At 38.8% G+C, this 27,514-nt stretch overlaps 1 protein-coding gene across 1 annotated transcript in view; it reads left to right on the plus strand.

Annotated features, from left to right (window-relative positions):
• The window catches only part of tdrd12 (tudor domain containing 12), a 54,203-nt gene that overhangs the window by 4,855 nt on the left and 21,834 nt on the right, over window positions 1–27,514 (plus strand). The window contains exons 2-24 of the mRNA XM_017303419.1: window positions 614–750; window positions 890–1,009; window positions 1,113–1,168; window positions 1,259–1,344; window positions 2,145–2,319; window positions 5,687–5,751; window positions 6,220–6,335; window positions 7,524–7,589; window positions 7,685–7,736; window positions 8,391–8,462; window positions 9,219–9,325; window positions 10,716–10,784; window positions 10,922–10,984; window positions 11,514–11,574; window positions 13,218–13,325; window positions 16,508–16,693; window positions 16,767–16,920; window positions 17,105–17,148; window positions 18,039–18,230; window positions 18,878–19,006; window positions 19,911–20,028; window positions 20,342–20,481; window positions 22,385–22,602. Of these exons, the coding sequence (XP_017158908.1) occupies window positions 614–750; window positions 890–1,009; window positions 1,113–1,168; window positions 1,259–1,344; window positions 2,145–2,319; window positions 5,687–5,751; window positions 6,220–6,335; window positions 7,524–7,589; window positions 7,685–7,736; window positions 8,391–8,462; window positions 9,219–9,325; window positions 10,716–10,784; window positions 10,922–10,984; window positions 11,514–11,574; window positions 13,218–13,325; window positions 16,508–16,693; window positions 16,767–16,920; window positions 17,105–17,148; window positions 18,039–18,230; window positions 18,878–19,006; window positions 19,911–20,028; window positions 20,342–20,481; window positions 22,385–22,602 (2,534 nt within the window). The remainder of the gene's footprint in view (window positions 1–613; window positions 751–889; window positions 1,010–1,112; window positions 1,169–1,258; window positions 1,345–2,144; window positions 2,320–5,686; window positions 5,752–6,219; window positions 6,336–7,523; window positions 7,590–7,684; window positions 7,737–8,390; window positions 8,463–9,218; window positions 9,326–10,715; window positions 10,785–10,921; window positions 10,985–11,513; window positions 11,575–13,217; window positions 13,326–16,507; window positions 16,694–16,766; window positions 16,921–17,104; window positions 17,149–18,038; window positions 18,231–18,877; window positions 19,007–19,910; window positions 20,029–20,341; window positions 20,482–22,384; window positions 22,603–27,514) is intronic.

Raw genomic sequence — 27,514 nt, forward strand, 5'->3', positions numbered from 1 at the left:
GGAGGTGCTGGTGCCTCTCCAGCTAACGTTCCGGGCAAGAGGTCACCAGTCTGTCGCAGGGCAAACACGGAGATGGACAGGACAAACAACCATGCACACACACACTCACACCTTGGGACAATTTAGAGAAAYCAATTAACTGGCAGTCATTTTTTTGGCCTGTTGGAGGAAGCTGGAGTACCCGGAGAGAACCCACCATGCACAGGGAGAACATGCAAACTCCATACAGAAAGACTCCGGACCGGGAATCGAACCCAGAACCTTCTTGTTAGGCAACAGTGCTCAGTTTTGTCAGTGTGAAATTAATTCTTATGTTGATATTTGGATATTTTCTTTGGGACAAACTGGTTGCCATCAAGGTTCAATTTCAAATGTATGGTGTTCCGATGTCCACTGTAGTAGACACATGATATTTAAAAAATAAAAACCTTTTTTCCAATTTTTTTTTTCAGTATTCTAATTGCCTTACAAAGATTGTTGAATTTAAAAAAAATGGTGATTGAACAATATTTTTTTTTCCTGGTAGTTAGGAGGATGTAACAAAATTTTATTGTTGCATAACAGCTCAACTTTGACTTGTCCTGTGATTTTGTGTTTCTGTTTTACTTCTCAGGTGTATGTGGTATACTGGACTGTGAAGAAGTCATGGTGTCGTGCTGTGGTGCGGTCCGTCATCACTGACCCAACATGCTGTCGAGCCTTCTGCTTCCTGGTTGACCACGGAGAAATGATTGTGGTCTCCTTAGACAAGTAAGGCAAATATAGCTCTGGTTCCCTGCTCAAAGTGAAACTTACTTATTACATAAGTAAGTAGCAGTTACAATCTCAGATGTGTAAGGGCTGTGCTGATTGTTAAATTGTATTTTCTTGTTTCTTGTGTCCTACCAAGAATACGAGTGTCATTACAGAAGTTCCTCCAGCTTCCTTTTTGGGTGAGGAGGTTCCATCTGGCACGAATCCAACCAATAACYCTTCGAGTATCTATACTTGCAGAAAAAGTAGAACTTGAGTGAGACATTGAGTTGTTTTCATTTAATATTTAAACTTTTGACACTTCATTGTTGACTGTTTTACTTAACCTATATTACTATTACTGTTGCTTTTTCCTGCAGACCTTCTAAACAGTGGGACTTTTCGGCTACACTTTACCTGCACAACTTGCTTCGAGGTTAAAAGAATTAGTATTTAGTATGATTATAATAAGATGTTAATATTTGTACTAAAATGTTTTTGTCAATTGTTTGATTTTTCCTTATAGCATCCACCCAAACAGAAGCTGTGTTGCATGAGTTGGAGTCGGACTCTACCTCCATTGAGCTCTATCTTACCATCAGCAACATCAAGGTGAACTTTGTCATAAGTACATGTATTTTTTTAGAGGTGGGTATTATTAATTACAACATCTGTAATGAATCACAATCGCATTTTGATTGAAAACTACATATCAACAAAATAAGCTACATTCTCAATTCAAAAACTTGCTGCTTAATTATTGAATAAATAGGTGTATAAGCTTAACAACAAAGACATTTAATTGTTTTCAGTCTATTAGGTTATTCATCCATGTGTGAAGTGCTGTTATACCTATTTAGCTTTCAAGTGTTTCAGGAAGCCATGATYATTCCTGGATCTTCTTTAGAAATGTTTCTGTTGACGCTGACAGAATGTTGGGGATATCTGTGCTGCTGCAACATGTTGTGCATTTAGATGCTATTTTAGGCTTGAATAACTTCACTGATGGGSCAACTCCTTTTGGTACAACTTGAACACAAGTCAAGTGAACACAATCTTTTCCAGTGTCCCGTCAAATTGTTCTTTTGAAGCAAAAATGAACCATCTGTGGACAAGAGAACTTACTTTGTCATCTATTGCTGTTTTTGRAGGCTGTCGCTTGTGTGTCAGATTTATGGGTGTACTAAAAACTCATGAATACAAAATTATAACTGGAACTGGTTTGTAAAAAATAGTTTGAGTTAACTTTTGTAACACGTCAAAATCTACATAATCATTTAATCAAAATTAACACGTTAAAGTCCTGGCCTTAGTATTTTTTATTACATATCCACCTTGTAGTTGTTGTTCTTGATATTCATTATAAGCCTGGCTTGGGGGTAAGAAGTTTATAATATTTCTTTCTTTTACAGATCTGCGTGAATGATGACCTGGTGGCCAATAGGTTTGCATGTTACAGCAGCAGTGGCCTGGACGCCTCTGACAGGTTTCCTCTCATGTTGTCCCCCAGCATCCTAACTCGGACTGCTTCCAAATGCTCTGACAAGCAGATGGAGCAAAACCTGCATTCTCCCAGTGAGCATGGAGGTATGACCCTTCTACTCAGCACAGACCAGAATTATTAATAATTCTCAAGAGGCTTCCCATTTACTAAAAGATAGGCAGTCAAAAAGATGATACTACTTCTAAATTTAAAAATGACTCATGTATTTAAGGAGACAAAATGCAATACAATTTCTAGTAGAGGTGTGCCGATCGATCTGCCACCAATCATAATCGGCGGATTTCCGTGAAAAAGTGTATGATCGGTGATCGCCGATCACGGTCTCTTGTTGCCAATCACACAAACCGATCACCTGCATCTCATTTCGCAGCCTGCCTGTGCAGCTGGTCTCCTCTTTCCTTCACACTGTGCAAACGCGCAGCAACAAACCCAGGCGATGTCGTGTGGAACTATAACGCACTGAGTGAATGGGYGAGTGAGTGTTGCGGCGGAAAATTGAAGCACGTCATAATGCATCAACGCGACGAATCTAATATGGCATAAAAACAATGCCATGCCATACTTGACGAAGTTTGGCTAAATCRAGGCTCACAGCAGTAAAAAAGACATATGGAGCGATCAGATGGCAGGTAAAGCAGCGCACAGCTACACTCACCCGGATTAGCATGACGGTTGGAAAGCTAAACAAATAACCCGCAAAATTATTTAAGTCTTCGAGCTAACGGTATAAGACGCTGGTTCTGTTCTCGCTGTTGAGCTGCTGCTACGCGCTACAGGTAGTAATATTTCACAGACAGAGCGCCGCTTCTGCTCCACCTGGGAGTGAGCTCTCACTCCCAGGTGATATTTTACTTATGTAAAATATATTTTACATAAGTAAAATATATTTTACTTATGTAAAATATATTTTACATAAGTATTAAAACTTTTGCTGTCCTAACATGAGACAAATAATCTCTGAAAAAATATTAAATCTCCTCTGCCTCCTCCCTGTTCTGCATAATTACTCCGCTCAGTCAGAAACAGCCACTCAGAACTAGCAGTAATCAGCTAGCCGCCATGCTATCAGGAAGTTTCATTCAGTAACTCAAGATAGTTTATTGTAATGGACCTGTATTTGCCTTTGAATGTTAAGTTTTATACTTTAATCTTTTGGCAATGTTGAGAGGTTTTATTTTGACTTTTTGCGTTACTTAGCCTCTTCAGAGCCTTCATATGTTTTCAGGCTGTTAAAGATAGTGTTACATATAGCAGTACAATTTGCACAATACCTGTTTTGTTTTTTTCTTGGAAAAAGTTATTAAAACCAAGTTTTTGTCTAGATTAAGGTGAATTCATGGTTTCTTTTTCCACATAATGTAACCGGTAGTGCTTATGATTAAAAAAAATAATAATTATGTGATCGTTATCGGTGATCGGCAGGAAAAAACCTGATCGGCACATCTCTAATTTCTAGTCGACCATAGCAGTTTAAATATTATTTAAATATACCATAGACTTCATGTTAATAAAGTGTGATGTCAGCACCTGCTTGGGACTTCTGCCAATCACATTTTTATGATGAGTCCATATGGTTGAGATGAAGAAAGTCATGCTGTGGAAACTCTTCTGTCTGGTGCAACAGGATTTTTGGGTTAGCTAAAATTTTCTTTTGCCAACTATGCAAGTTATAGATCCATTTCTTCTAGCACTTTCAGTGGACATTGCTATTCTGATCATGGTTCTGTTCTCTCAACATGCATTCAGTGTGAATGACAGTTACAATTGCAGAGTCCTTTGGTGTCACTGGCAGAATCTTAATGGTTTTTCCTACTTTTTTAAAAAGTATTTTGTTTTACCTTCCTTTAAGTTGTTGTAGAGCCACCTGACAGAAGATTAGGTAGCTTTCCCATCTATAAGTACAGCTCAGAATATTAGAATATTGTAAAAAAAAAAAAAAAGCAATATTTTTGCCACTGGTTTCAGAAAGTGAAACTTCTGTTATATACATTAATTACGCAGATTGAAGTCTTTATTTCTTGAATTTGAACTATTTCTGGCTTACATGTAATGAAAACTCAATATGTAGTGTCTCAAAAAATAGAATATAACAAAAGGACAATTAAAAAAATAGACTTTTAAACAGTAATGTCAAACYTTTGGAAAGCATGTTCATTTCTATGCACTCAATACTTGGTTGCATCCTGGAGCCCTGGGTTTTTAAGGTAACCAAGCATGTGCAGGTTGGCCTCTTGTTTCATCTCTTTTACTGGTAGTAAGATTCAATGTCAGAGTGAGCTTACTATAAAAGTATRAAAATAACTCAATCAGGTCAACTTTCTGAACTATGGAGGAACATGAGCATCAAATGCTTGACTTGCTCTCACATCTGGACCGGTTTCCTGAGAATCTGATCAATGAGTGATGARCAGGAGCAGAGATTCCATCAGKACATAAAAGAGACGAGAATTTTACACAATCAAGCAATAATGTTCAATTCACATGTACTTACCCTTATCAGTGTTTATTATACAATTTACAAAAATCCAAGTTGGTAACATGTAATTAATGCATTCTTTTAGAAAACCACTTTATCCCCTAAAACATTTTTGGATGAGATATATTAACAGAAATGAACTGATAATGTCACAAAAATGTCATCGATTTAGCCAGAAGATCAGATTTCTCTAACAGAAATTAGAATAAAAACCTGATTGAGAAAAATGGATGTCATTTATGGATTCAACGGTGCAAAATAATCCCAATTCAGTTGACAAAACATAGACACTTCCAAAATATATTCTTTTGTAACTCAGTGTTATAAGACATCTAATGTCTGGGAAGCATAGAACCATATCATCAATGCTGYTACACAACTTAATGGTGCATTGCGGGGCCATGAAAAAAAAATATTGAGAAAGGGGAAGGTTTCTACAAGATGTTTCTTCTTCGTGCTCCCTTTTCACTACTGCAGAGTAAATGTTGTAATAGAATATGCTTTGTTAAATTGAGTGAATAAATTGAGTGCTGTCCTCCACAGTGGAGCCGGTCGTGAATGGACAGACTAGTTAGCATGGCCACCGATGACGGTGGCTGAACAGTATTCCTGTAACTTTAGGTTGTTTCTCCACCTGTAGCACAGCTGCAGTAAACCACCAATCTTGAGCTTGAGCTTGCTCACTGTGCAGGGAAGGGTGTGAGCAGCATAACTGAATGTGCTAATGCCTTCTTCCTGGCTGTGATTGGTTGTTTCTGAACCAAAGCCGTGTATTTCTGCAGATGGCAGTAGGACCACAGAGGAAGCAAAGCAACTTGATTTTTATTATATTATATTGTGAGTACGTAGTGACGGTTAACAAATATGTAAAAGATATCTACTGCAGCTTTGAAGTATCTGTTTTAAAGATAATTACGTAAAATAGTTTTGTATACCAGTCAAAGTCACTAACTCTGATCTGTTCTTACCCTCAGGGTCATCAGAGAGTCCTGGCACTTCAGAGGCAGGGGACTGGCTGACAACTCCCTCTTTATCTCAGGTTTAGCACTCTGTGCACTTTCTGCTTTAAAGTAGCAACTCCTACCAAGTGATACCTACTATTGCATCTTATTTTAAAGAAATGTTTGTCTTGTGAACGGTCTCATCACACATTAATTGCAATAGTACGTACATCACAGGTGATGTAAAGCCAGTGGAAATGTTCTATGCACCACCTCCAGCACATGCCCTATGCAAGCCCTCAAGGAGCGGAAAACAAAATAAAACAATACATGTTTTGTGAAACATGTTTGTTTCCAAAGACACTTTAAAAGAAATCACTAGGTTGACCTTATATTTGTTTTCCAGTTTAAGAAAATGAGGAACTCCCCATCCTGCTTGGTTTAGTTACTGACTTTAAGTAAAGARCTGTGGTCATCTGAACTTCCTGACTGATGAAGCTGCCAGTAATGTGTTTCTTAATACTGCCTTCTGAAAAAACTGATGCCAGATGTTCTAATCCCCTTAGAGTCAAATCCCTGAGCTGGTAACTTCTGAGGAAGGCAGCAGATCAGAGGATACTAAAGAACTAATGTTTTTTAACAACCAAACCAAGCATGGCCCAAAAGCTTCAGGGGCAGAGAGGTAAGTAATTTGTGCAGGTTAAAGTTGAACAGGCACAGCCGAGGTGTTGAGGGGATCCGTTTTGGTGGTCTTAGGATTGCATCTCTTCTTTTTGCGGATGATGTGGTCCTATTGGCTTCATCAAGCCATGATCTGCAGCTCTCACTGGAGCGGTTCRCAGCAGAGTGTGAAGCTGCTGGGATTAGGATCAGTGCCTCCAAATCCGAGACCATGGTCTTGAGCTGGAAAAGGGTAGAGTGCCTTTTCYGGGTCAGGGGGGGTGTCCTGCCCCAAGTGGAGGAGTTTAAGTGTCTGGAGATCTTGTTCACGAATGAGGGAAGAAGGGAGCGGGAGATCGACAGGCGGATTGGGGCAGCGTCTGCCGTGAAGTGGGCACTGTACCGGTCCGTCGTGGTGAAAAGAGAGCTGAGTCAAAAAGCGAAGCTCTCGATTTACCGGTCGATCTAYGTTCCTACCCTCATCTATGGTCATGAGCTTTGGGTCATGACTGAAAGAATGAGGTCTGAAATGAGTTTCCTCCGCAGGGTGGCTGGGCTCTCCCTTAGAGATAGGGTGAGAAGCTCGGTCATCCGAGAGGGACTCAGAGTAGAGCCGCTGCTCCTCCACGTCAAGAGGAGCCAGTTGAGGTGGCTCGGGCATCTGGTTAGGATGCCTCCTGGACGCCTCCCTGGTGAGGTGTTCCGGGCACGTCCCACTGGGGGAGGCCCCGGGGAAGACCCGGGACACGCTGGAGGGACTATGTCTCTCGGCTGGCCTGGGAACGCCTTGGGATCCCCCCGGCAGAGCTGGAAGAAGTGGCCGGGGAGAGGGAAGTCTGGGCCTACCTTCTGAAGCTGCTGTCCTCGCGACCCGACCCCGGATAAGATAGACTGACGGACGGACGGGCGGGCGGGATTCATCTGGTACACTGAAATGAGTGTTGAGAGAACTGAGTTAATATGGAGGGTGAGAAGGAGACTGCTTTCCCTGTTTGACTGACTGATGACTGATGTTCCTTTTCTCGTGTGTTATTGCGCTTGTGTGCGTCTTAATTATTGTGGATCTGGATGTTTATTTTATGATAGTTTTTTAAGCTGTTCCACCAGCTTTGTAGTATCTTAGTTCTTGAATCTGTTAGCAACATGATTCTGTAACAGGAATTGAAAAGACTTTATTACCATAATGACATAAACTGACCTCCTTTTTCAGTGATTCCTCAGAGGAAACTGACTTCTCTCTTGCTTCAGCGCTAACCAAAAGCCTTGATCTGTTCCGGTGAGGTTGGGCATTTTACACATGCATATGTCATTTGCTGAACATGACAGCAGATTCTTTCCTGACTTGTTGGTAAGAACTTTTCTATTGTGCAGGTTCTTGAAGTTTCTAAATCCTGGCAGAAGCGATCAACTGGGAGACTTGGACGTGAGATCACTTAAAAATCTCAATTATTATTTATATTTAATTTTAGAAATTGATTGAGATGTTAACTTTCCTTGAGTCATTCTACAGTTATAATTAAAAGATATCTGGATAATTAAGTATGAATTTAATAAAAATGGATTAAAAGATTTTACCAAAACAAAGTTCTTTCAAAAATGTAATTGTAAAACTCTGAAGTATTTCAACATTGTTTACATTCTAAGTCCCAGTTGGGAATTCCGATTCGCAAAGACAATTGTAAAAGAGGGCATCAAGAGAAAACTGATGTTTCAATGTGGTTAGTGGACATACAGATTTATACAGATCCAGGTGTGAATTCTGACCATGGTGTGTGTCCTGTTCAACAACCTGCCAGAGCCAGCAAAAGGCAAAAAAAACAAAACTTCTCATAGTTTTCCTCCCAACAAATTCAGTAAGCTGAGAAAGGCTGTTGCAGGCAAATAATGTTAGCTAAACGGTCACTAATAATTATATCCTAGCATATTATGTTAAGACTAACAAGAAGACTAAAAGGATGTTGTTGCCCAACATCCTTTGCTAGTTAGTGCCAGGAATAAACCATCTTTAATTTAAGTACAGAATTTGGGATTACTGTTCTTTCCACATATTYAAAATAAATCCTTATTGCCTCAATAGAAAGAGCAAAGCCAGGAAGGAGACGTCAGACCAGAGGCCAAATGTAGGGGTGATGACACAGGATCTTCTCAGGTAAGGATAGATTATAACTTGCTCAGAAAAAGATATCTGTCCTGATAAAAATTCTGTTAAAAACAGTTTTTACAGATATTTCAGAAGTCCTCTTTCACACTTGAAAATATTTTCTTCTCTGTATTATAGGTAGCACAGGCAGAAGGTCAAGTGTAGTTTGTATTTAGACATTTTTATTTATTTTTGAACAGTTCCACCAGGTGTTTACTATTTGCTGCTGGTGAGTGTGAAGGAGCTGAGGGGACGGCTGCTCTGTGAGGCAGAAGCTTGGAAGCTTGAACACTGCAGCTTGAAAGTGGTGCTAGGTCCAACCAGGCACTTTGCATAGCTCAATAGTTGCCATGGGAAATTAAAGGATTTCTCAAACATGCATGAAAGAATCAAGGGATATATTTTTGATGAGGGAATAACATAACATAATGCAAAGCTCAAACAGTCAATTTTACATAATAATGCCTCTTTAAGCAATTTCCCCCCCAATAAATTAAAAATTGGCACTGAATATAGTAAAGCCAGCACTTTTCTTTTTACACCAGCATCCTGCATGTTCAAACTTCTATTTATTGATACAAACCTCACTGAAGTTGACCCAGGTACTGAGTCAGGAACACCATACCGCTTGGATAGATTTTTTCTTATCTTTCATAGTTTTGACAGTTCTGGGAGTTTCTTTCCCGCACTAATATGTTGAATCATGCTTACTCAAAGCTCGTGCTGTTAGAAGAGTTAGGTTTGGTTGGTTTGTCTCTCTTGCAGGTGGAGCAGAATGATGACCTGAACAACTATCATCCTGAGATGACTGAACTGTCTGCAACTGGCACTGAACAAGAGCAGGATGCTGCCAGCCTGTTCTCAGAAACCAAGTAGCCATTCTTATTGTTGTTATCAGTTAGTGAGAGCTGTTCTTTGTTTTTTTTTTTACAGTCTAGCTTACTTATAATGCTCTGCACAGATCAATAGCAGTTATTTTTACTTAATTTAAGGTAATTCACTCTGCAAATTGATACAATAAATGCAATTGATAGAAATGTTTGGATAAGTTTTGAAAATATTTTCTGCATATTTATTGCAAAAGAGCATCTTTCTTTCTGCCAAAGGAGCTCAAGTGTATTTTTCTTTTATTATACTTTTAAATTACAAATAGCCCTAAAAGGACATTAATGCACACAACATTTACAGTAAAGAATAACATAGATAATTTATCAATTATTGTATTTTGAACAAATCTTAATGTTACATAATGGAGATGATTCAACTTTTTTTGAATTTCAAAAACTGTATTAGAGATAAATGGACTTGTTCTTAGAAAAATGTACATGTTCAAAAACTGATCTTTTTAGGGACTCTTTAAAGTTAATGGATCCTGAAGATTTGGTTAGGCCATACGTCCCACCGTTAGCTTCAGGCTGGTAATGTAAATGAACAGCCTTTGTTAACAACCTCATGTTGTTCAGCAGGTTTGGAGAGAGACTTTCAGAACTCAATTCTCTGAAATCTCGTTTTATGAGTGCCAACATTCAAACGGCCATATTTTGTTCATTTCTGTATTTATTACCATGTGTTTGACATAATTGGAAAGTTCACAATCCACACTTTGACAATCTGTAAATAACTCAAAACGCCCGTTCACTTCACACTTTTGCTATGGCCAGTCACATTTATTTGTTAAACTATATATTGTGTGAATAATTAATTTATCAATCTATCTATCTCTGTATCTATCCTTAATTAAGGCAAGTTTGGTCCTTGCCTTAATTAAGGCAAGGCCGGTAACAGTCTCGTGTGTTTCTTTTTAGTAAAAAAGTAACACACGAGACTGTACCTTTKATTTAGTCACGCAACCAGAGCCAGCCAATGACTAGTTCTAAAGTAGTGATTGAACTTGAAGAAATCACTTATGTACTGCAGGTCCATATGCACCCATGCTACTTTGCATCTTAGTCTGTGTTTTATTTGCCCCATCGATTATCACTACACAAATTCAGTAGTAAATTGAACCCATCAGTGTTTTCTCCACCCCACACCCTACCACAATCCCACCTTTATGCTGCCAGATTTCCCTGGCAGCACTTTTGGTGTCAGAAATCTAAACACACAAATGTGACAGAGCACATTTGCAGCAGATTTTATGCTTAATTTTTCAGTTCCAGTTTTGTTCCACTTGAGAGCAAAACTGGGACTTTAAAAACTGAGATTACTCTTTTGAAGAGTAATTTCTGTCAACTTATTTTACTTGAACTTGTTTTTCAACAGCCTGCAAAGTAAAACTGGAGATGTTTCTCAAAGTATTCTAGTTGAAAGTCCTGGGCATGCGGAAGCAAGGTGAATGTGCTTTATTGTCAACATACATTTGACAATAAAATTTTTATGTAGTTTGTCTAAGTAATATTGTGACTGCATATTGTTTGCAATGCGATATGTAGAAAGCTCCCTTTAACTGATTTTATCTGCGATTGTAGTGATTTAAGTACGTCAGTGGAGTGTGGAATGAGGAGGAGTGAAGAGGACAGAGTCTGCTCACGGTGGGCCCAGGATCTGCTTCTGATAGACTGTTGCTTAGCCGCAATTATTTTTGGTTTCTAGTGAGAAGAAACATTCACATCTCTAAAAAAAAACTGCTATTAAAGGAGCCAGGAATGGAGATCAACAACTACAAAAATGTATTGTGAACACAGTCATCTGAGTTAGTTTATACAATTGTGCTCCCACCAGTARAAACCAAGGTTTTTTTCTTGTTTTATCCAGTGTATCTCGTCTAATTTAGAGTCCATATTTTTTTTATACTCCAGTTTTAATTACTATTGAACATAAAGAAGATCAAACATCATTTTAAAAATATTGAAAATGTGTGTTTTGAAGTGAATACTCATTGAATCCCCAGAATAAAACCTCTGTTGGCTCTGGGCATACAGGAATGTATTCCTTGCCTGTAGAAATGCTTTGTGAAAATATTTGTAAATCATATTGACGTTTCATCCTTTTATCTCTTTCTTTCAGTGCTTTGCAAAGCTGTGACTTGAATTATGATTTCTGATTTCCCCCCTGCTGTAGTCTTTTAGAGTGGCTGAACCCMGAGCCTTTCAACGCCAATCCTGATGCTGGAGATGATGTGGTATGTTTTCTTGACTTTAAGTATTTGACACAGAATTATTTGCAAAGGCTTCCACTTAAAAATTGTGATAACTTATTGAAGGCCTCAGTAAGAATGTGTTTTATGCTTTTTATGATTTTTTTTATTGTACTGTTTATGCCAATGGTTTCAAACTGTAGTCCTTGAGGACCAGAGTCCTGCAACTTTTAAATGTATCTTTTGTCATAAACATATGAATGAAATGACTAAACTGCCTCAGTAGCATGCAGTCAAGCTGTTTACTGAAGCAGAGAGACTTCAAAAAGTTGCAGGACGCTGGCCAATGAGGACTGGAATTTGAGACCACTGGCTTATGTATGCCTAAATTAAATGGCCCTTATGTAAGGGCAATTAAAAAAATTATCTTTCTATCCTTCACACCTGCAGTATCCGACGGAAGCGCATTGCTATCATGCAGGGAGGAAAAAATTCGAGCGCTATGACGATATAACGTGATACGTATCTTGTTAAAACGTGAACGTATCTTGTTAAAACGTGATACGTATCTTGTTAAAACGTGATACGTATCTTGTTATAACGTGATACGTATCTTGTTAAAACGTGAACGTATCTTGTTAAAACGTGATACGTATCTTGTTAAAACGTGATACGTATCTTGTATAAACGTGATAATTTTACGTTCAGGAAGTGGCGGTATTATGCTAAGCTATTACAGTGGCTAACAGGAATTGCTCAGGTTTCCCTTCATGTTTGGTGTACACGGATACGGATGCTGCTTTGCACTGTGGTTAAAACCATTAATAGCATGCTACTCTGAGAAGGATCCTAAATAGAACGGGCCTGCACAGAAGGAAACGTCAATTCGGTCCTCTAGCTGTGGCGGTGTTCCTGACTGTCTGGATCGATGCTGAAGTTGGCTTCCGATTGTAGCTTTTGATTCGGGAAATGGCTAAAGAGCGATTACTCTTTAGCCATTTCCACTGAACACTGAACTAAATGCATTTTGCTGACCGGGAGCTTACAGCACGTTGAAGAGCTATGGGCATGATACTTTTGAGTGTGTGGTTAAGAAGCGCATTCCAAGCTTTGGCTGAATTGGCATGYTAACAATCCTACAGTACAGWACATAGAAAACTAAAGAGAACGATATGTTGTGTTAATAAACTGTTTAAATGGTGGAGTAGACCGTTTACATTGTTAAACAAAGAAAGTAATGAGTTAATTGGACTGTAACGAGCACAGTGCGCTGCATAACTACACGCGGCTCCGCCCAGCTCTGCCTGAGCTGCGGAGATAAAATYCTTTCAATCAATCATCCYACTTATCCTGCAATAGAATAAAAGACAAAAAAGAGCTGGAAGATATTATACCAAAGATGCTTATTCAAATAGTGCTTTGAAAACAAAAGCAGTAAAATCTTAGTTAAAATAATATGTTGGGTTTACTTCAGGCTCAAGCCTCTAATTAAAGTTAATCAGTTTGGTTGGACCGGGTCTCGGTCCGGGTCAGGTTGGGCTTTTTAGGCCCGATCTAAACTTTAGCACAAATTTCTCCTCTACACGCAAACTAGGAGGAAGTTGTGAGGCTGCTCATGAACATTGCTGCATTTATCTTTCCCTCTTTCCTGACTAGTCTGTCYGTTTCTTCACATTCATCTTTGTTAGGTTTCACTCAGTGATCCTTGGATGAAGGGGATTCTAGTACATTCAGCCCTTTCCATGGAACCATGCAACACATTAGAAGATGCTCCCATCACAGATTCTCTCCGTCAGGTAAACAATGATTTAAGTTCTTGGGGTGTTTTGCATTAAAGATCAATACCAAAAAACTTTAATATAGAAAATGTATGTGTTCAGAGATGGAAGTATTGATGGTTTTTAACCTGCTTGACATGTTTTACTTCAGTAGTGCCCCAGGAATTGACAGTATTTTTTTCCTATCTAGGTTTTACTGTTCTGGAAAAATGCAAGTGGTTCTCATGTGTAAGGTGTAGGGATGCACAGATCCACATTTTTTGTCTCTTCCAATCCAATCCTGAACTTTTTTGCTCTATGCAGCACAGAAAAAAAAAATKTATTGGCCAAAATCAAAATCAGCTGGTCAGATGCTGRTTCCTCGTTTTGTTCTCTWTCTGCTATCACAAATTGGATGTAAATGAACCACTCAAACACAGTGAAGCGTCGTTTTTTGCGGGGGCTGCGTTCCGAAAAGAACAAGTGGTGAAATCCGTGAAGTAGTTACCTTTATTTTTTACAATTATTATACAGCATAATTAAATACTCTACATTGAAACCAAAGAACAAAACCTGTTTTCAGGCCAAAGCATTTTTTTTAACAAATAGAACGCTTTCTTACAAATAACTACAGTAAAATAATAATTTTTTATCATCAGTACGAAGTACAGTAGGAGAAATTGTGACTCTCATATTTCACTGTGCTTCTGGACTCTGACGCTGAGGCCTGACTCTGCTCTGTAGTGTCTTTTTCTTCTGAAGCCTGTGGTGCAGGTGTGTTTTTTCGAGAGAAGAGAAGAACATAGTTATTGGTAGTTGTTGTCGTTCTTTTTTCTTCTGGGCAAAAATATTTGCCAAAATTTGCCAAGCTGTATTACGTATATTTAAATACCGTAACATTATTGGCACGCAGGTAGAGAAGAGACGTGGAGACTGTTTAGCCAATCAGAATGCAGATCACAATGCTCTATGGAGAAAAACCGCACAAAAAAAATCCTCGAGGCCGTGAAAGGTGAACCGCGTTATAGCGAGGGTTCACTGTATTTTGAATAAAGATCTGTATGAATGTTCTCCCCACATGTTGCAGGAAGCAGTAAATAGATCATTAGAGAGAAATGATCATCAATATAAATATGGAAAGTTCTTCACCAAGTTCAAGTCTGAAATACTTATTCTTAAGAAAAATGGTTTAAACCAGTGTTTCTCAACGTTTTTTGGGCCAGCGCCCCCCTATCCATTATCCAGGTCCCTCACCGCCCCCCACCAAAGAAATTGTAGGTTACTTTGCACTGAATATTATTTTATTAATATTATTATCACTATTGTTGATGTTTTGATTTTTATGCTTGTTTTTGTATTTATCATCAAAAGTAATTTTCCAGAGAACAAAAAAGCCATGGGAATAGAAATTATTTTTACAGGCGTCTACAAAAAATGTAATGGACATTCAACTTCAAATCGGTAGGCCTTTTATCTGGTCACAAAATGACCAGATAAAAGATGTACAGCAATGCCAGTTTAAACTTTGATTTATTTGCAAAACGACTGTGCTCTGCAACATTAAAACATGGATATAACTGCAACTGCATTAACCATAACTCTTCTTCTCTGCAGTGTTTCTGTGAGTTTCTGGTGGAGCAGCTCTGTGMTTTTGTTTATTCTTRCCATGTAGTCCTCTATATTAATTATTGATCGTAAGGTCATGCCATACCAGCTTATTTCTCTGTATTTAATTTAGTTTCTTAGTTTATTATTTTGTTGTTCATTCATTTCCATTTAGTTTTCTTTGATTAACATTATCCTCTTTTGGTTTATTGTTAGGTCCTCTTTAGTTTCTTTCATCRTTTATTRACGCTCACCACCAGTAATTTTCACTCATCATGCTAATCACCTGCTGCGCCGCCTAATCATCTGTGTTTCACATCATGTGTTGATTCGACACTCACATTGATTTTTCACTGTTCACCGTCGGATTCTCGGTTTCTGAGTTTTTCAACTTGCGTGTCGTTTTTCTTTTCTTTTTTTTTCCCCCCATACSAAGKGGAGCAGTCGGGAAGCGTATCGATGGAACAAAGCAGTTTGACGTAAGCTTTTTAAAACAACAGAAAAAATCCTGGTATTCTGATGACTGACATTCAAAACTGCTSTGGTACTATCGGGTAAGGGTAAGGGTAAGGGTGTTGTTAACTATATAAAATGAACGCTGTCTATCGTGGTATCACCCATGGAAGGATTTTTTWATTATTTAAATGGGTTAATTTCTCAGAGGGATACACAGTGAGGGTATCGTGATTTTAGTAATCACGTTTATAAGAGCGATATTTTGTTGTCCTTCCATGGAAGCGGGCAGTATTCAGATGAACAATAAAACACTTTTTAATATAAGTTGCTGCTTTGACATGATCACAGCACTGGCAAAACATACTGTATGTACAAAAATCCTCAATAAAACATAAAATATTTGAAAATCAGACACCAGACAAGTGAATCTCACAGCAGCGTCATCAGCCGATGTAATGCTGAACTGATGCGGTGAAGCTACAGTAGCAGGAGAACGGAGCTGTACCAAGAAGCTACTATAACTGAAGAGAAGGAGAGCTACCATCGATACAGTTGCAGCCAGGCATGTTTTAATGTTACACAATACAATTTTTGCAAGTTGTTTAAAGTCTAAACTGGTATTGTGCATTTAAGGTGTAATGTTTACCTTCGAGCAAATGTCCCCCAAAGGAATCCCAGCGCCCCCCTTTTGTAAAAAATTTCACTACAGCCCCCTGCCATCCTCTTGACAAACACTAAGTGAAATGTTCAGTTTGAGATGTTCTTGAGCTGTTGAGCAATGTTAGCATTTGCACTTAGAATTTAGATTTTCTTTTATTTCATAAGATAATTTCATTCAATTGTTTTTTTTCCTAAGTTATACCTAGATTTAAATTTCAGCTCATCAAATCACTCTGAACACTTTTTCATCAAGTTACAATTGTGCTTCAAATAAAGAAGTCAGTTTACTAGATCAGGTAAGTAGTCTGACAGGTTTCAAGGCTGCCATACTCTGGCAGGCAAGGTGGGTGAAGTGTCTGTCCCAAGGATACAGAGGCTGGGGAAGAAGCAATTAAGCCAGTAACCCACTGATTGCGGGATGAACTCCTCCAACCGTTGCCACCATTAAGATCTGTTTCCTCTAAATTGCCTAAATTCCATATAACTGGTTTGTCTTGCAGGTGTTGCTTCGGAAAAACTATCATACTCTTTCTCCAGCTGACCGCTACAGTTGGCCAGCTGTGGCTCGTGGCTGCAACACTTTCGTTATCTCCCAGAATGCTGACCAGCCACTTGGCTACCTTATCCCCCTGCTCACCCACATTCTTTTGAACTCCCTCCTCTTATCCCACCTCTCCAGTTCAGGGGTGAGTAAATATTTAGTAAAACACAAAGCCACATGTATTTGTGCCTGYTTTATAATATTGTGTTTGCATACAGCCCATAGCAGTGCTGCTGTGTCCAGGCTGGGAGAAGGCTCAGATGATATACAACCTGCTGGAGGAAAGCAAGGTTTCTCAAACCCTTCACCCAATTATTGTCTTGGTGGGCATTGGCAAGGATGAAGCCAAAGCTGTAAAATTCCCCAAAAACTGTGAGCAAAACAGAAACAAGGCTTTGTCKATCCATTCAGTTTCTGACTATATCTTACTTTCGTTAGATCTAAGTTAAATGTTTTATTCTCTTTACAACAGGCCTGCTATTAGTGACCACCCCATTCACTCTTGTCCGTTTGCTGTCTTGTCACTGCTTTCTTTTCCTGCGACTGTATCATCTAGTATTAGATGAGGCTGACCAGCTCTTCACTTTTGCACCTGATGAGGTAACTGTTTTTGTTATCAAGTAGGAGCCATTACAATGGACTTTAAAAAATGGCAGCAAACTTAACACTTTTAGGAGTTTGTCTGCCATGCTGTTGTCTGGGTCAGTGGATTCCAAACTCTTCATGCCTTGACCCTCCTTTGCAAACCCACAGACAATACTACAAAATATRTAAAGAAATATTGACTTTTAGTATGTTTTTTCTCACTTTTGTTCACTATTAAATAATTGTTACATTCATCTAGCATAAATGTTGTCTCATACCTTCTGATTTTAGTCAGCCATGACTTCTTTGGGTTTTTTGCAGTTGAGTCCTCCACAGCCTGGCTCCTGGATGGTTAATTCTGTCTTTTTCCTGTTAGAAACTTTTTACGTTTGCTGTGCTAGCTTAAGAGGCAAAGCAGGAAGTTRTTTTAACTTATTGAAAAACAGACTAAATTTTATGATTGAAAAATAAATGCAATTAAAAAAAGTGTATTACATTTTTTWATTTTTTTATTTTTTCTCATCCTACATCCAACTTTCTGGGGCGAACTTGCCACCACCTGGTGACTGCCACTTTGGTCGTTGCAAGGCTAAATCAATTGCAATTCAGCTCCTAACCCAAAGAGGTTTGATTGTAAATGGCATTTTCCAAGTCTGTTGTGGGCACCCTCACTTTGTCGTTTAGTGGTTGGAGTCACATGTGCATCAGTGAAGCACAGACCTATCAACTTTATTATTTTCCAAACTAATTTGTCAGTTTGCATCATTTTCAAGCAACCATTTGTTTTGTCAATCATGTGTGACAGAAACGGATAACAAAGAAGCATTGTACTTAAAGAAGTGGGGTTGTGTATTGTAATTTTTGTTTCTGTGTAGGCATAAGTATTGATGCTCTTTTTTTCCCAGATGGGAACCATCCTACAACATTTTCAGAAGGTGACTTCCAGTGAAGAGAAAGCATCCTGTCCTCGGCAACTGGTTGCTGTGACCAAAAGATGGACCAGTCCCATGGAGGATTTAATCTCTAAGCATATGCCCGATCCCTCCATCGTTATAACTGTCCCTGAGGAGGCTGCACTGTATGGTAACATACAGCAGGTTAGTCAAATATAAGCAGTGTGGTGTTTAACTTGGGCTAAGGCAACCTATAAATGCTTACCATAAATTTGCAAACCATGTACTAAGACTGATTTTCTGCTATTGAAGAACTTGAGATCACAGTGACACAATAATTTAATGTCCACAGCACCTCAAAATTCTTGTATGCTTCTTTAATTAGCAGTGCTTTGTGGGGGTCAGTAACATCTTAGTTCAGTAGAAGAAATAATCATGTTTGAAAAATCAATCATTTTAATCTAACTTTTCTTTCCCTAATTCTTAAACCGAAGGAATCAAAGATGGAAGATGGTTTGCGTACCCCGAGTCGKATATGGTATTTTCCACCTGTACCAGTGTTTCTCAATGTCTGTCTTCATGGTCCACTGCCCTGCATGTTTTAGGAACTTCCTCCTGCTGCACRCCTGTCTTGTCACATCTCAAATATGCAGGCAGTGGTCCCTGAGGACTAGAATTATTGTGGAACCAAAATATAGGAAAGTGCTGAGGGTCAACAAAAATTCATTAAACCCATGGAACCATACTTCTGTTTCAAGTTTAAGAAAAACTACTGTTTGGAATGAAATATGCAGTCTAAATATGTGCACTAAAATATAAATTTTTCTGACTTTGCATTTTGGTTTGTACAGGTTATCCTGATGACTATTGAGAGCAACAAGATATCTGCACTTCTGGGAGTGTTGGATTTCAGTCCTGAAGTTGGCCAAAAGACACTGATTGTAGCAAACTTTGCTGAGGAGGTTGAAGATGTGTTTAAGGTGACAAAAGTTTTAACTCATTGTCCTGATGTTTTATGTTGCGCTATAATAATTATTTTAATTTATTTTTTATTTATTTCAGTTCCTGCTTTTCTATGCATCTGTTAGTGATTAACTGAGCAAAACAGGTTGAATATTATATTTTTTATGGCATTTTACATCAGATTGAATATAAAAGTATAGTGTGGTTAAATGTAGTGTTGATCACATGTTTTAACATGCCAAAACCTGACTACGGCACTGTGATGTAGTTGTACCAAGGTACAATGCAGAGGCATACTGTCCCAATTCAATAAAATTTTTGCACAATTGTAACCTGTGCACTCAAACCCTTATGTTCACTTTGATGAGTCCCTTCATAAAGGGGTGTAGGGTGTAATGCAAGCATTGGGACCGGGCCTTGGACATCTACAAAAGTCTAAAATCCTGCGGCACTCCTTGGAAAAATTGAAAATACAGTTTCAGTTTTAGCTGGGAATGCTATTTCTTTAGCACTCGCTTCTTAAGAAATGTTTGACACGTTTCTTGGGGGAGTTTCTTTAACACCACATATGCAGTTTAAAATATTCACACGTCTGCTCTTTATTTTGTGGTGTCAGCCTTTTTTTTAATTGCTGTGTAGATCATTTTTACTGGCGACACATGATCCCCACACTTACATTTACTCAGGCACTCAAGAGTACAAAGTTTTGTTAGCGACCTATCCAATATATTTCACTTCTTGCTTAATTACTGCTGGAGATAAGGGATAKGGTTCAGAAGTTGTGCCAATAAGATGTCTGTTAACAGAATTTGTTTGAGCGTGTATTAAACAGGAAGAGTGGATGCTACCATTGTCCGTGCATAGATGAGTGTGTATAAAGGATGGATAGACTGGATAGAGTCACATGCTTCTATATTGCAGGCTGTCAGCAACAAATCAGCATTCTGTCTCAAGATCCACAAGGGATTACTGGACCATCTTGACTTTGTCATCCAGCAGTGGAGGAAAAACATTGGCCCTGGCACTCATGTTATACTGGGTAAATTTATTATAACAATTGTTGCTAATATTAAGGAGTGGGTATAATCAAACATGCATTGCAATTATTGTTTAGAAATGCACTGTCCTTCTTAAATAAAATCAAGGCAATTAAATATCAAAGTATTTAAGACAATATTGAATCAAAATCGAGTCGAGAAGAATTTAAATTTAACTGCGAGGTTCATTACATTACCCAGCACTACTCTGCTCATAGATGATTGTAAAAGTATTTTCAGTAATTCACCTAAAATTTTACAGAATTGCAATATTGCTGCTGTTTCTTTTGCATTTGTTTTTCCTTCATCCTTCAGTGAGCACCAGTGAGTGCTTGAGGAGCCTTGGCATCAGAGATGCAGCTTGTGTTGTCCACTATGGATTTCCGCCTTCTCCTAAAGTGTTTGGCTACAGACTCTTTTGCATGGCTGAAAACTTTCAAAATCGACCTAAACAAGTAAGTTAACCAATTACCAGCACATAATCTTTTTCTTTTTTTTCCCTGTAAATATACATGGTCTTATTCATGTAAATTCATCACTTGGTGAGGAGCCACAGATGGGGTCAGGGGGGACACAGACATCAATTGGGGGAAAAGGATAATATTGATCTGTCTTAGAGATTGACCAACATAGATTTTTGAGGCAGATGCCAACACAACTATTTTGACATCAGTCAAACCAATCTCCAGTACGTGCTGCCAATTATTTTGGGAATGATTCTTTAAGMCAAAGTTGCTTTTTATTCTTCCATTTACATGAATAAAATGGCACCATAACAAATGTTATACACATATCAATTTAAAAAGGGAAGGAAGAAAATTTAAAAAGGAAATATAAAAGGAGCAAAATAAGTCAATATATAATTTTTAAAAAAGTGACGGTAAATATATACATAATACAGAAAAATGAAGAAATGTCATAGTAAATAAAAATATTCCATTAAATAAATGCAATAAATATGAAAAAGAAAAACAAATGGGGAAACAATGAAAGAATAGTGATAGCGTTACATCAATAATGTTAAAAATTATAAACAAATATTACTTTTGTCACATTGCATTATCAAAGGAGCTTGGAAAGTTTTTATTTTTAATGCAATATTTGCCACATTAATTACCTTATCAAGCCATAAATTTTTTTCTGTAGTTACTGACAATTTTGGCAGGCTCCGTCCTCCATAACTTTGTCTTCACACTGTATCTGCGTATCTTCTAGAGTTTAAACTTTGTATGTTGGTGAATCTGTGCATGAAMGGGTGAATGATTGAATCTAGAGTTGGAGTCCTCAGACTTGATGATATACAATACAAAACAGGTCATTTATCATTTCTTACATTTTCTGTTCACCGCTGCTAAATGAGAAAAATCTGAGCCTCATAGTAACGGTGATATTTTGTAGCATCGGCTAGTTAATGGAGCTGCTGATTTCACTTCTGCTGTTTAAGCCACAGATATATTCTGAGCCAGTTAGCTTGACACTTTTCTCTTTGGGCAGCTTGGTAACCACCACCTGGTGGAGGAAACAAGGATTTGAGTCGTTACCAACATTACTGGCATCATTGCCACCWCCAGTGCTGTTTTTTTTCTGTAGTTCCTCAAATCTTCTTCCAGTTGATAATTTTATGTTTTAACGAGCTTCATGTTTTGRTTAGCTCACAGTTAAAAGAATCCAACAGCTGTTTTTTGATAGCAAGGGATACAGTTGGACAGCAGAGGGAGCTCATACTAAAGAGAAGAGCTCTAGAAGTGTTCTAGTTCAAAGCTCCCACGCAAACGTCACATTATCATACACCGCTGTAATTATATGCAGAAATGTTCTGCAATATATAAACTAGATTTGAGGGAATCAACTACCAAATGCGCAACACCTGCAATCCAACAGTGAATTTCAGGCCCTGAACCCGTTGTCACGGGGAAACAGACACACACCTCTGTTCCGTCCTGCTCACAGTGAGACAGAGACAGACTTTCAAATCGCAGATGCAACTAAATTAGACGGTTAGAAATTCATCACTGTTGAAAACGTACCATGTTGGCGCMGAGTCTTACAAAATTACTAGCCACTGTCTGCCAGGGAGGGAGYGGCTGAATGCGCTAATGCACGCATGCACTTATTGGCTGATGTTCCGGTCGACGTCTCATCTGTTGCTATATGTCCCAAAATGATGTTTATTCTATTCGCAAGAAACCTAGCTTGTAGTCCTCTCAGCATCATATTTACTGGCTCACGCCCACCTTAACATTKATACATTTATCAGAAAGTAGCTTTTATCACAAAACATAAATAAAATAGCTATCTGAACTTGTTTCTAAAATGTGCATCTGTTGATGTTTTTTCTGGTTTGTGGTTTTCCCTCAGGATCAAACAGACGGTTGTTCTCCAATTAGCAGATCAGTGCTGCTGATCTCAGAAAGAAATGCTCGCCATGTTGTGGGAGTTCTCCGTTATCTGGAACGAACTGACGCACCACTTCCTCCTGTGCTGTTCTCCTTTGCTGAGGGGGTACACGTGGCCCGCGAAGACCAGAAGACAGATCGACCTTTTTGCAGCTATCTGAAGAGCTTTGGATTCTGCAGGTGTGTTTTTTTGTGTCATTTAGTTCAGATAAGTCATACTTTTACATCTCAAAAAGTGAAATTGATGTTGTAGTTGCTGCTATTACCTAAGTTTATTTAAAGAGTCACAGAATGGGAAGACAAGTATTTGATACGCTGCTGATTTTGCAGGTACGACTCTTCAACAATGAGTAAGAAACAAAAACAAAAATCCATAAAATCTCATCTACCAAATGCGATATGCTTACTGATACATGCAAAAACTGTCAAGTCAGAATATTTCCATTGAATTTCCATCATCAACTTGAATTGAAGTACAAACAACAATTAATCAAATTAATTGTTGTTTGTGTATACTGACTACAAACAGACATGACAACGAATGAATGAATATACATCATTAATCCCAGAGGAAATCTGCATTAAAACTAGTAAAGATGTATGGTAGGACTACCGGGTATGACCGCAAGGTAGAAGGTCATGTTCGACACTGCTCCTGACAAGAATCCTGAAAATTCCCTTTTAAAAATTGCTGAACACTACAACAACGGTAACTGTTTGATTAGTGTGAAACTATGCCAGGCCCTGGAAGACCGAGCTAAGATAAATCAAGAATAACTATGCAATCCAAGTTGACGGACTACGGACCACAAAACGTGGAGCCTAGCACAAACGAAGCTAGCAAGAAAGTTAGCAAAGAGCCAAGCAGCAGCAAGGGAGTAGATGAAGAACTAGCAGCTAACAGCGGCGAAATGAATAACTCACTTGGTGACAAAGCAGATATACTTGGAGCAATAAAGAGCTTAAAGTCTGAGTTTTCTGGAAGGTTTGATGGTGTTATGACAGCCATAGAAGCAGTGAGGAAAGAAGTGGGTGAGTGTGTGAAGCGTTTGACGCATGCAGAGGAACGTTTGTCCACAATGAAAGACGAGCAAATGTTGCTAGTTAACAAAGTTAAGAGCGGTTATGCGGTTCCTTTACTATAAACAAAAATATATAATATTCAAAGCAAGCAAAGCAAAAATGGATATCCTCTATAACAGTGGTCCCCAACCTTTTTATTACCGCGGACCGGTCAAGACTTAGAAATTTGGCAGCCGTCAGATAAGGCTTCTGCATGTTTTGTGTTGGTGTTCCCGGTAAAGCCTGAATATACCGAATTTGCGTTGGCCCTTTTATCGCAGCAGGTGGGATTTTCCCTGACTGGGAACGAGAATATGACCTGTTGAATGTGACAGGTAGCCAATCAGAAAGCGCAGTGACATAAGTACAGAGTGGAATCCTAAACAGCTGACATATCACGCAACTGAGAGTCCGGTGGATATCGGAGATGATATGTGGAAATGTTTATTATTATATTATGTAAAGGTCATTATTATATATTATTATGTTTATTCAGTTAAAAATGTTAACTATGAAAATACAGTCACCTCCAAATCATAGTGCAACAAATAGAGCGGCTGCTCCCGTCTTTTATCCAATGCCCTTTCTTTTTGTTACGTCTTTTATCTCTTAAAATGAATCCACAAACTATCACTATTGCTTCTACATCGTCATCCGTGTTTGGTCATTCTAAATTCCCGTATGCTATGTTGGGGGTTTTACTGGATTATCCTCTGGAATCGGGATGTTCGTGAGTAGAATCGGTTCGTGTGGTGTGTTGCTCCTGCCGTGTGACTAAACACGAACCGATCAAACCTGTTGTACTTTTATCAYCTCTGTGGTCAAAGAGGTTTGGAGAATCGGCTGACAATTCTTAAATCTTGCCGTCTAAACCAGACTTAAGACTCACAAGCTCTACTCATCTCCTCTCGACCACTGCCCAAACGCTCTCTGACGCTGGTCGCTATGGTAACGTTTACATATCCCTTCAAAATAAGATACAGATGCGCCACAAAAACTAACATTTTACTTTCGTGAACATTTTTCGGGAGCCCTGAGTTTGTTTCTCTGCAACGAGACGGTCCCATCTGGGAGTGATGGGAGACAATGACACCTGAAGTGTTGCTTATATCCACACTTAGTCTCTACGTGGCGAAGCAGTTTGAAGGATTCATTGCCTCATTAGCGAGCCGCRAGCCGCATGTTAAGCAGAGCGGGCTTGTAATGTGGGACTCACCTACCGGTCCGGGATAAATCCATTCTCCTGTCTCTTCTCTGGGCCTTTCCCCCTTTGTAAAGAAACTTTCCAAAGACATCTGATCTGTTTTTTACTCATTTTGCTGCTTGTGGGCTCAGTGTTGGCGCACAAGTAACCGAGAGAATCCGGTTAAAGGATTTTCAAAATAAAAGCTCCTCCAGACTCAATACATAAAACGGAAATATTTCATTATGTTCTGGACCCCTCTCTGGACAGGGCTTCAGAAGCTGACCAAACACACACCAGGAGTAGGGAAACAATTTGTAATTTTATGAAAGAATTAAATCTGCTAGATATCTGGAGACATTTAAAACCTACTGAAACAATTACCGTATTTTCCGCACTATAAGGCGCACCTGAAAACCTTCAATTTCCTCAAAAGCCGACAGTGCGCCTTATAATCCGGTGYGCCTTATATATGAACCAATATTGAGCCACAACAGGTCTAGCAACTATGGTAAGCAGCCGCCGACTTCATTTTTGCCCGTAGAAGAAGAAGCGCGCGGTGCATGCTGGGATAGTTGTCAGAACGCTGGTTTGTTAATAAAGTTTGACTGACCTATCTACCTACCGACCTGATAATCAGGTCGTCTGCAGGTCATTTAGCACCACATTCTCCACGAACATGCTGTGCGCAAATGGAGAAGGATGACCATCGTCCGGCCACGCCCCGGCCCAGTCGCGGAAGGCTCTCCTCGCCGACCCGAGTCGGACTGTTTTGTTGACATTCTTTATGTCAACAAAGTGGCCTTTAGATATTCATCCGGGGTGCTTCGACTAGGGTTACCAAGGGACCAGCCCCTWTACATTTAAAGCCTGGGGGACGGGGGAAGAGAGACGGAGACTGCGGCAGCAGCGTGTCGGTTGGTCTGTGTTATCCAGAAAGCAGTTGGGCACAATATCGCAACACCAACACCGTTAGTGAAACAATGACTGGGGCAGCCTACTATATAAAGTACTTGGGGACCACTTCTTTATTATTACACATCCACATATGTAGAGTACGGAACAAATCGCGTCCCATATAGGTTCATTACGGGACGGGTGGCAACCCTAACTGTAGCGTCTATTCTGTGCGCCTTATATATGAAAAAAGTTTCAAAATAGGCCATTCATTGAAGGTGCGCCTTATAATCCGGTGCGCCTTATAGCGCGGAAAATACGGTACTCATGCCATTCAAGAACATTTAGAACATACTCGCATATACTATTTTTTGATTTCATTAGAATTACTCTCAAATATAACTGATTGTTGCTATGATAGCATACTTCTATAAGATCATGCTCTCTGTAATTTAATATATTCTAACAGCCTGATGAGAGACCCTCCTAGATGGTGTTTACATCAGAAATAGCTGAAAGATGAGAAATTTCTTAATTATGTTGGAGAAAGGATAGACAAATATTTCAGTATCAACACCACACAAACTTCAKCCTGTATAAAATGGGATGCTTTTAAGGCATGTTTAAGGGGTTATATAATTGGTTACACTGCGTCAAAATCTAAAGAGCAACGCAAGAGCAGACAACAATTAGAATCTAAGATTATATCATTAGAATTACAGGTTTTAAGAAATGGCAACACAGATGGAATTGCTGTTATTAAAGGCACAATATGAAAAAGAATCTGCAGACAGAGCGGCCTCCAGTTTATTAAGATTAAATCAATCATTCTATGAACAAGGAGAAAAACAGGGGAAACTCTTGGCATGGCAAACAAAACAATTGGAAGTGCAAAAAACATAACCTCTATTATTAATAGTAAAGGGGAAACTTCAGTAGACCTAATCAAAATAAATGAAGAGTTTAGAAAACACTATGAAAGGCTATGTAAGGTGTCTCAAGACACTTCCGATATACAGGAACATGACCTATTTCTAAATAAGTTAATTATTCCCTCGATAGATGAAGSCTATAGAGAGCAACTGGAAGCTGAAATTACAGAAGAAGAACTGGGTAAGGCTATTGACTGCATGAGGGCAGGGAATAAAGCTGGGCCTGATGGGTTCCCTATAGACTTTTATAAAAAATTTTAAAAAACATCTTAACATCTGAAACATCTTAGAGATGTTTCAGGAGGCATATTGCAATTGTAGCCTACCAAAATCTGTGACAAGTGCTTTAATCTTTGTGCTACCCAAACCAGGGAAACTCAGCAATAAATGTGAGAACATGAGGCCAATAAGTTTGCTTAACGCTGACCTAAAATACTCTGTAAAATATTAGCAATGCGCTTACAAGATTCACTTCCTTCAATGATACACATTGAAGGAATGTGTATCATTCCTTCATTATGTAGACCCTGTTTTGGGACGGCAGGGTCTACATAATGTGAGGAAACTTCTAAACATTATTCATGGCACAGGTGTTAAATCAGAAACTGCACTTCTTTCTCTAGATGCCAAGAAGGCATTCGACCAAGTCGAATGGGCCTATCTATTCAACATTTTAAATAGTTTTGGTTATGGAAATAATTTTAAAAAATTTATATATTTTATAAATGTATGTGTATATATATATACAGTGGTGTGAAAAAGTGTTTGCCCCCTTCCTTATTTCCTGTTTTTTTGCATGTTTGTCACACTTAAGTGTTTCGGAACATCAAACCAATTTAAACAACAGTCAAGGACAACACAAGTAAACACAAAATGCAATTTGTAAATGAAGGTGTTTATTATTAAAGGAGAAAAAAAATCCAAACCATCATAGCCCTGTGTGAAAAAGTGATTGCCCCCTAAACCTAATAACTGGTTGGGCCACCCTTGGCAGCAACAACTGCAACCAAGCGTTTGC

Source organism: Poecilia reticulata, unplaced genomic scaffold (assembly GCF_000633615.1).
Source record: "Poecilia reticulata strain Guanapo unplaced genomic scaffold, Guppy_female_1.0+MT scaffold_267, whole genome shotgun sequence".
Lineage (NCBI taxonomy): Eukaryota > Metazoa > Chordata > Actinopteri > Cyprinodontiformes > Poeciliidae > Poecilia > Poecilia reticulata.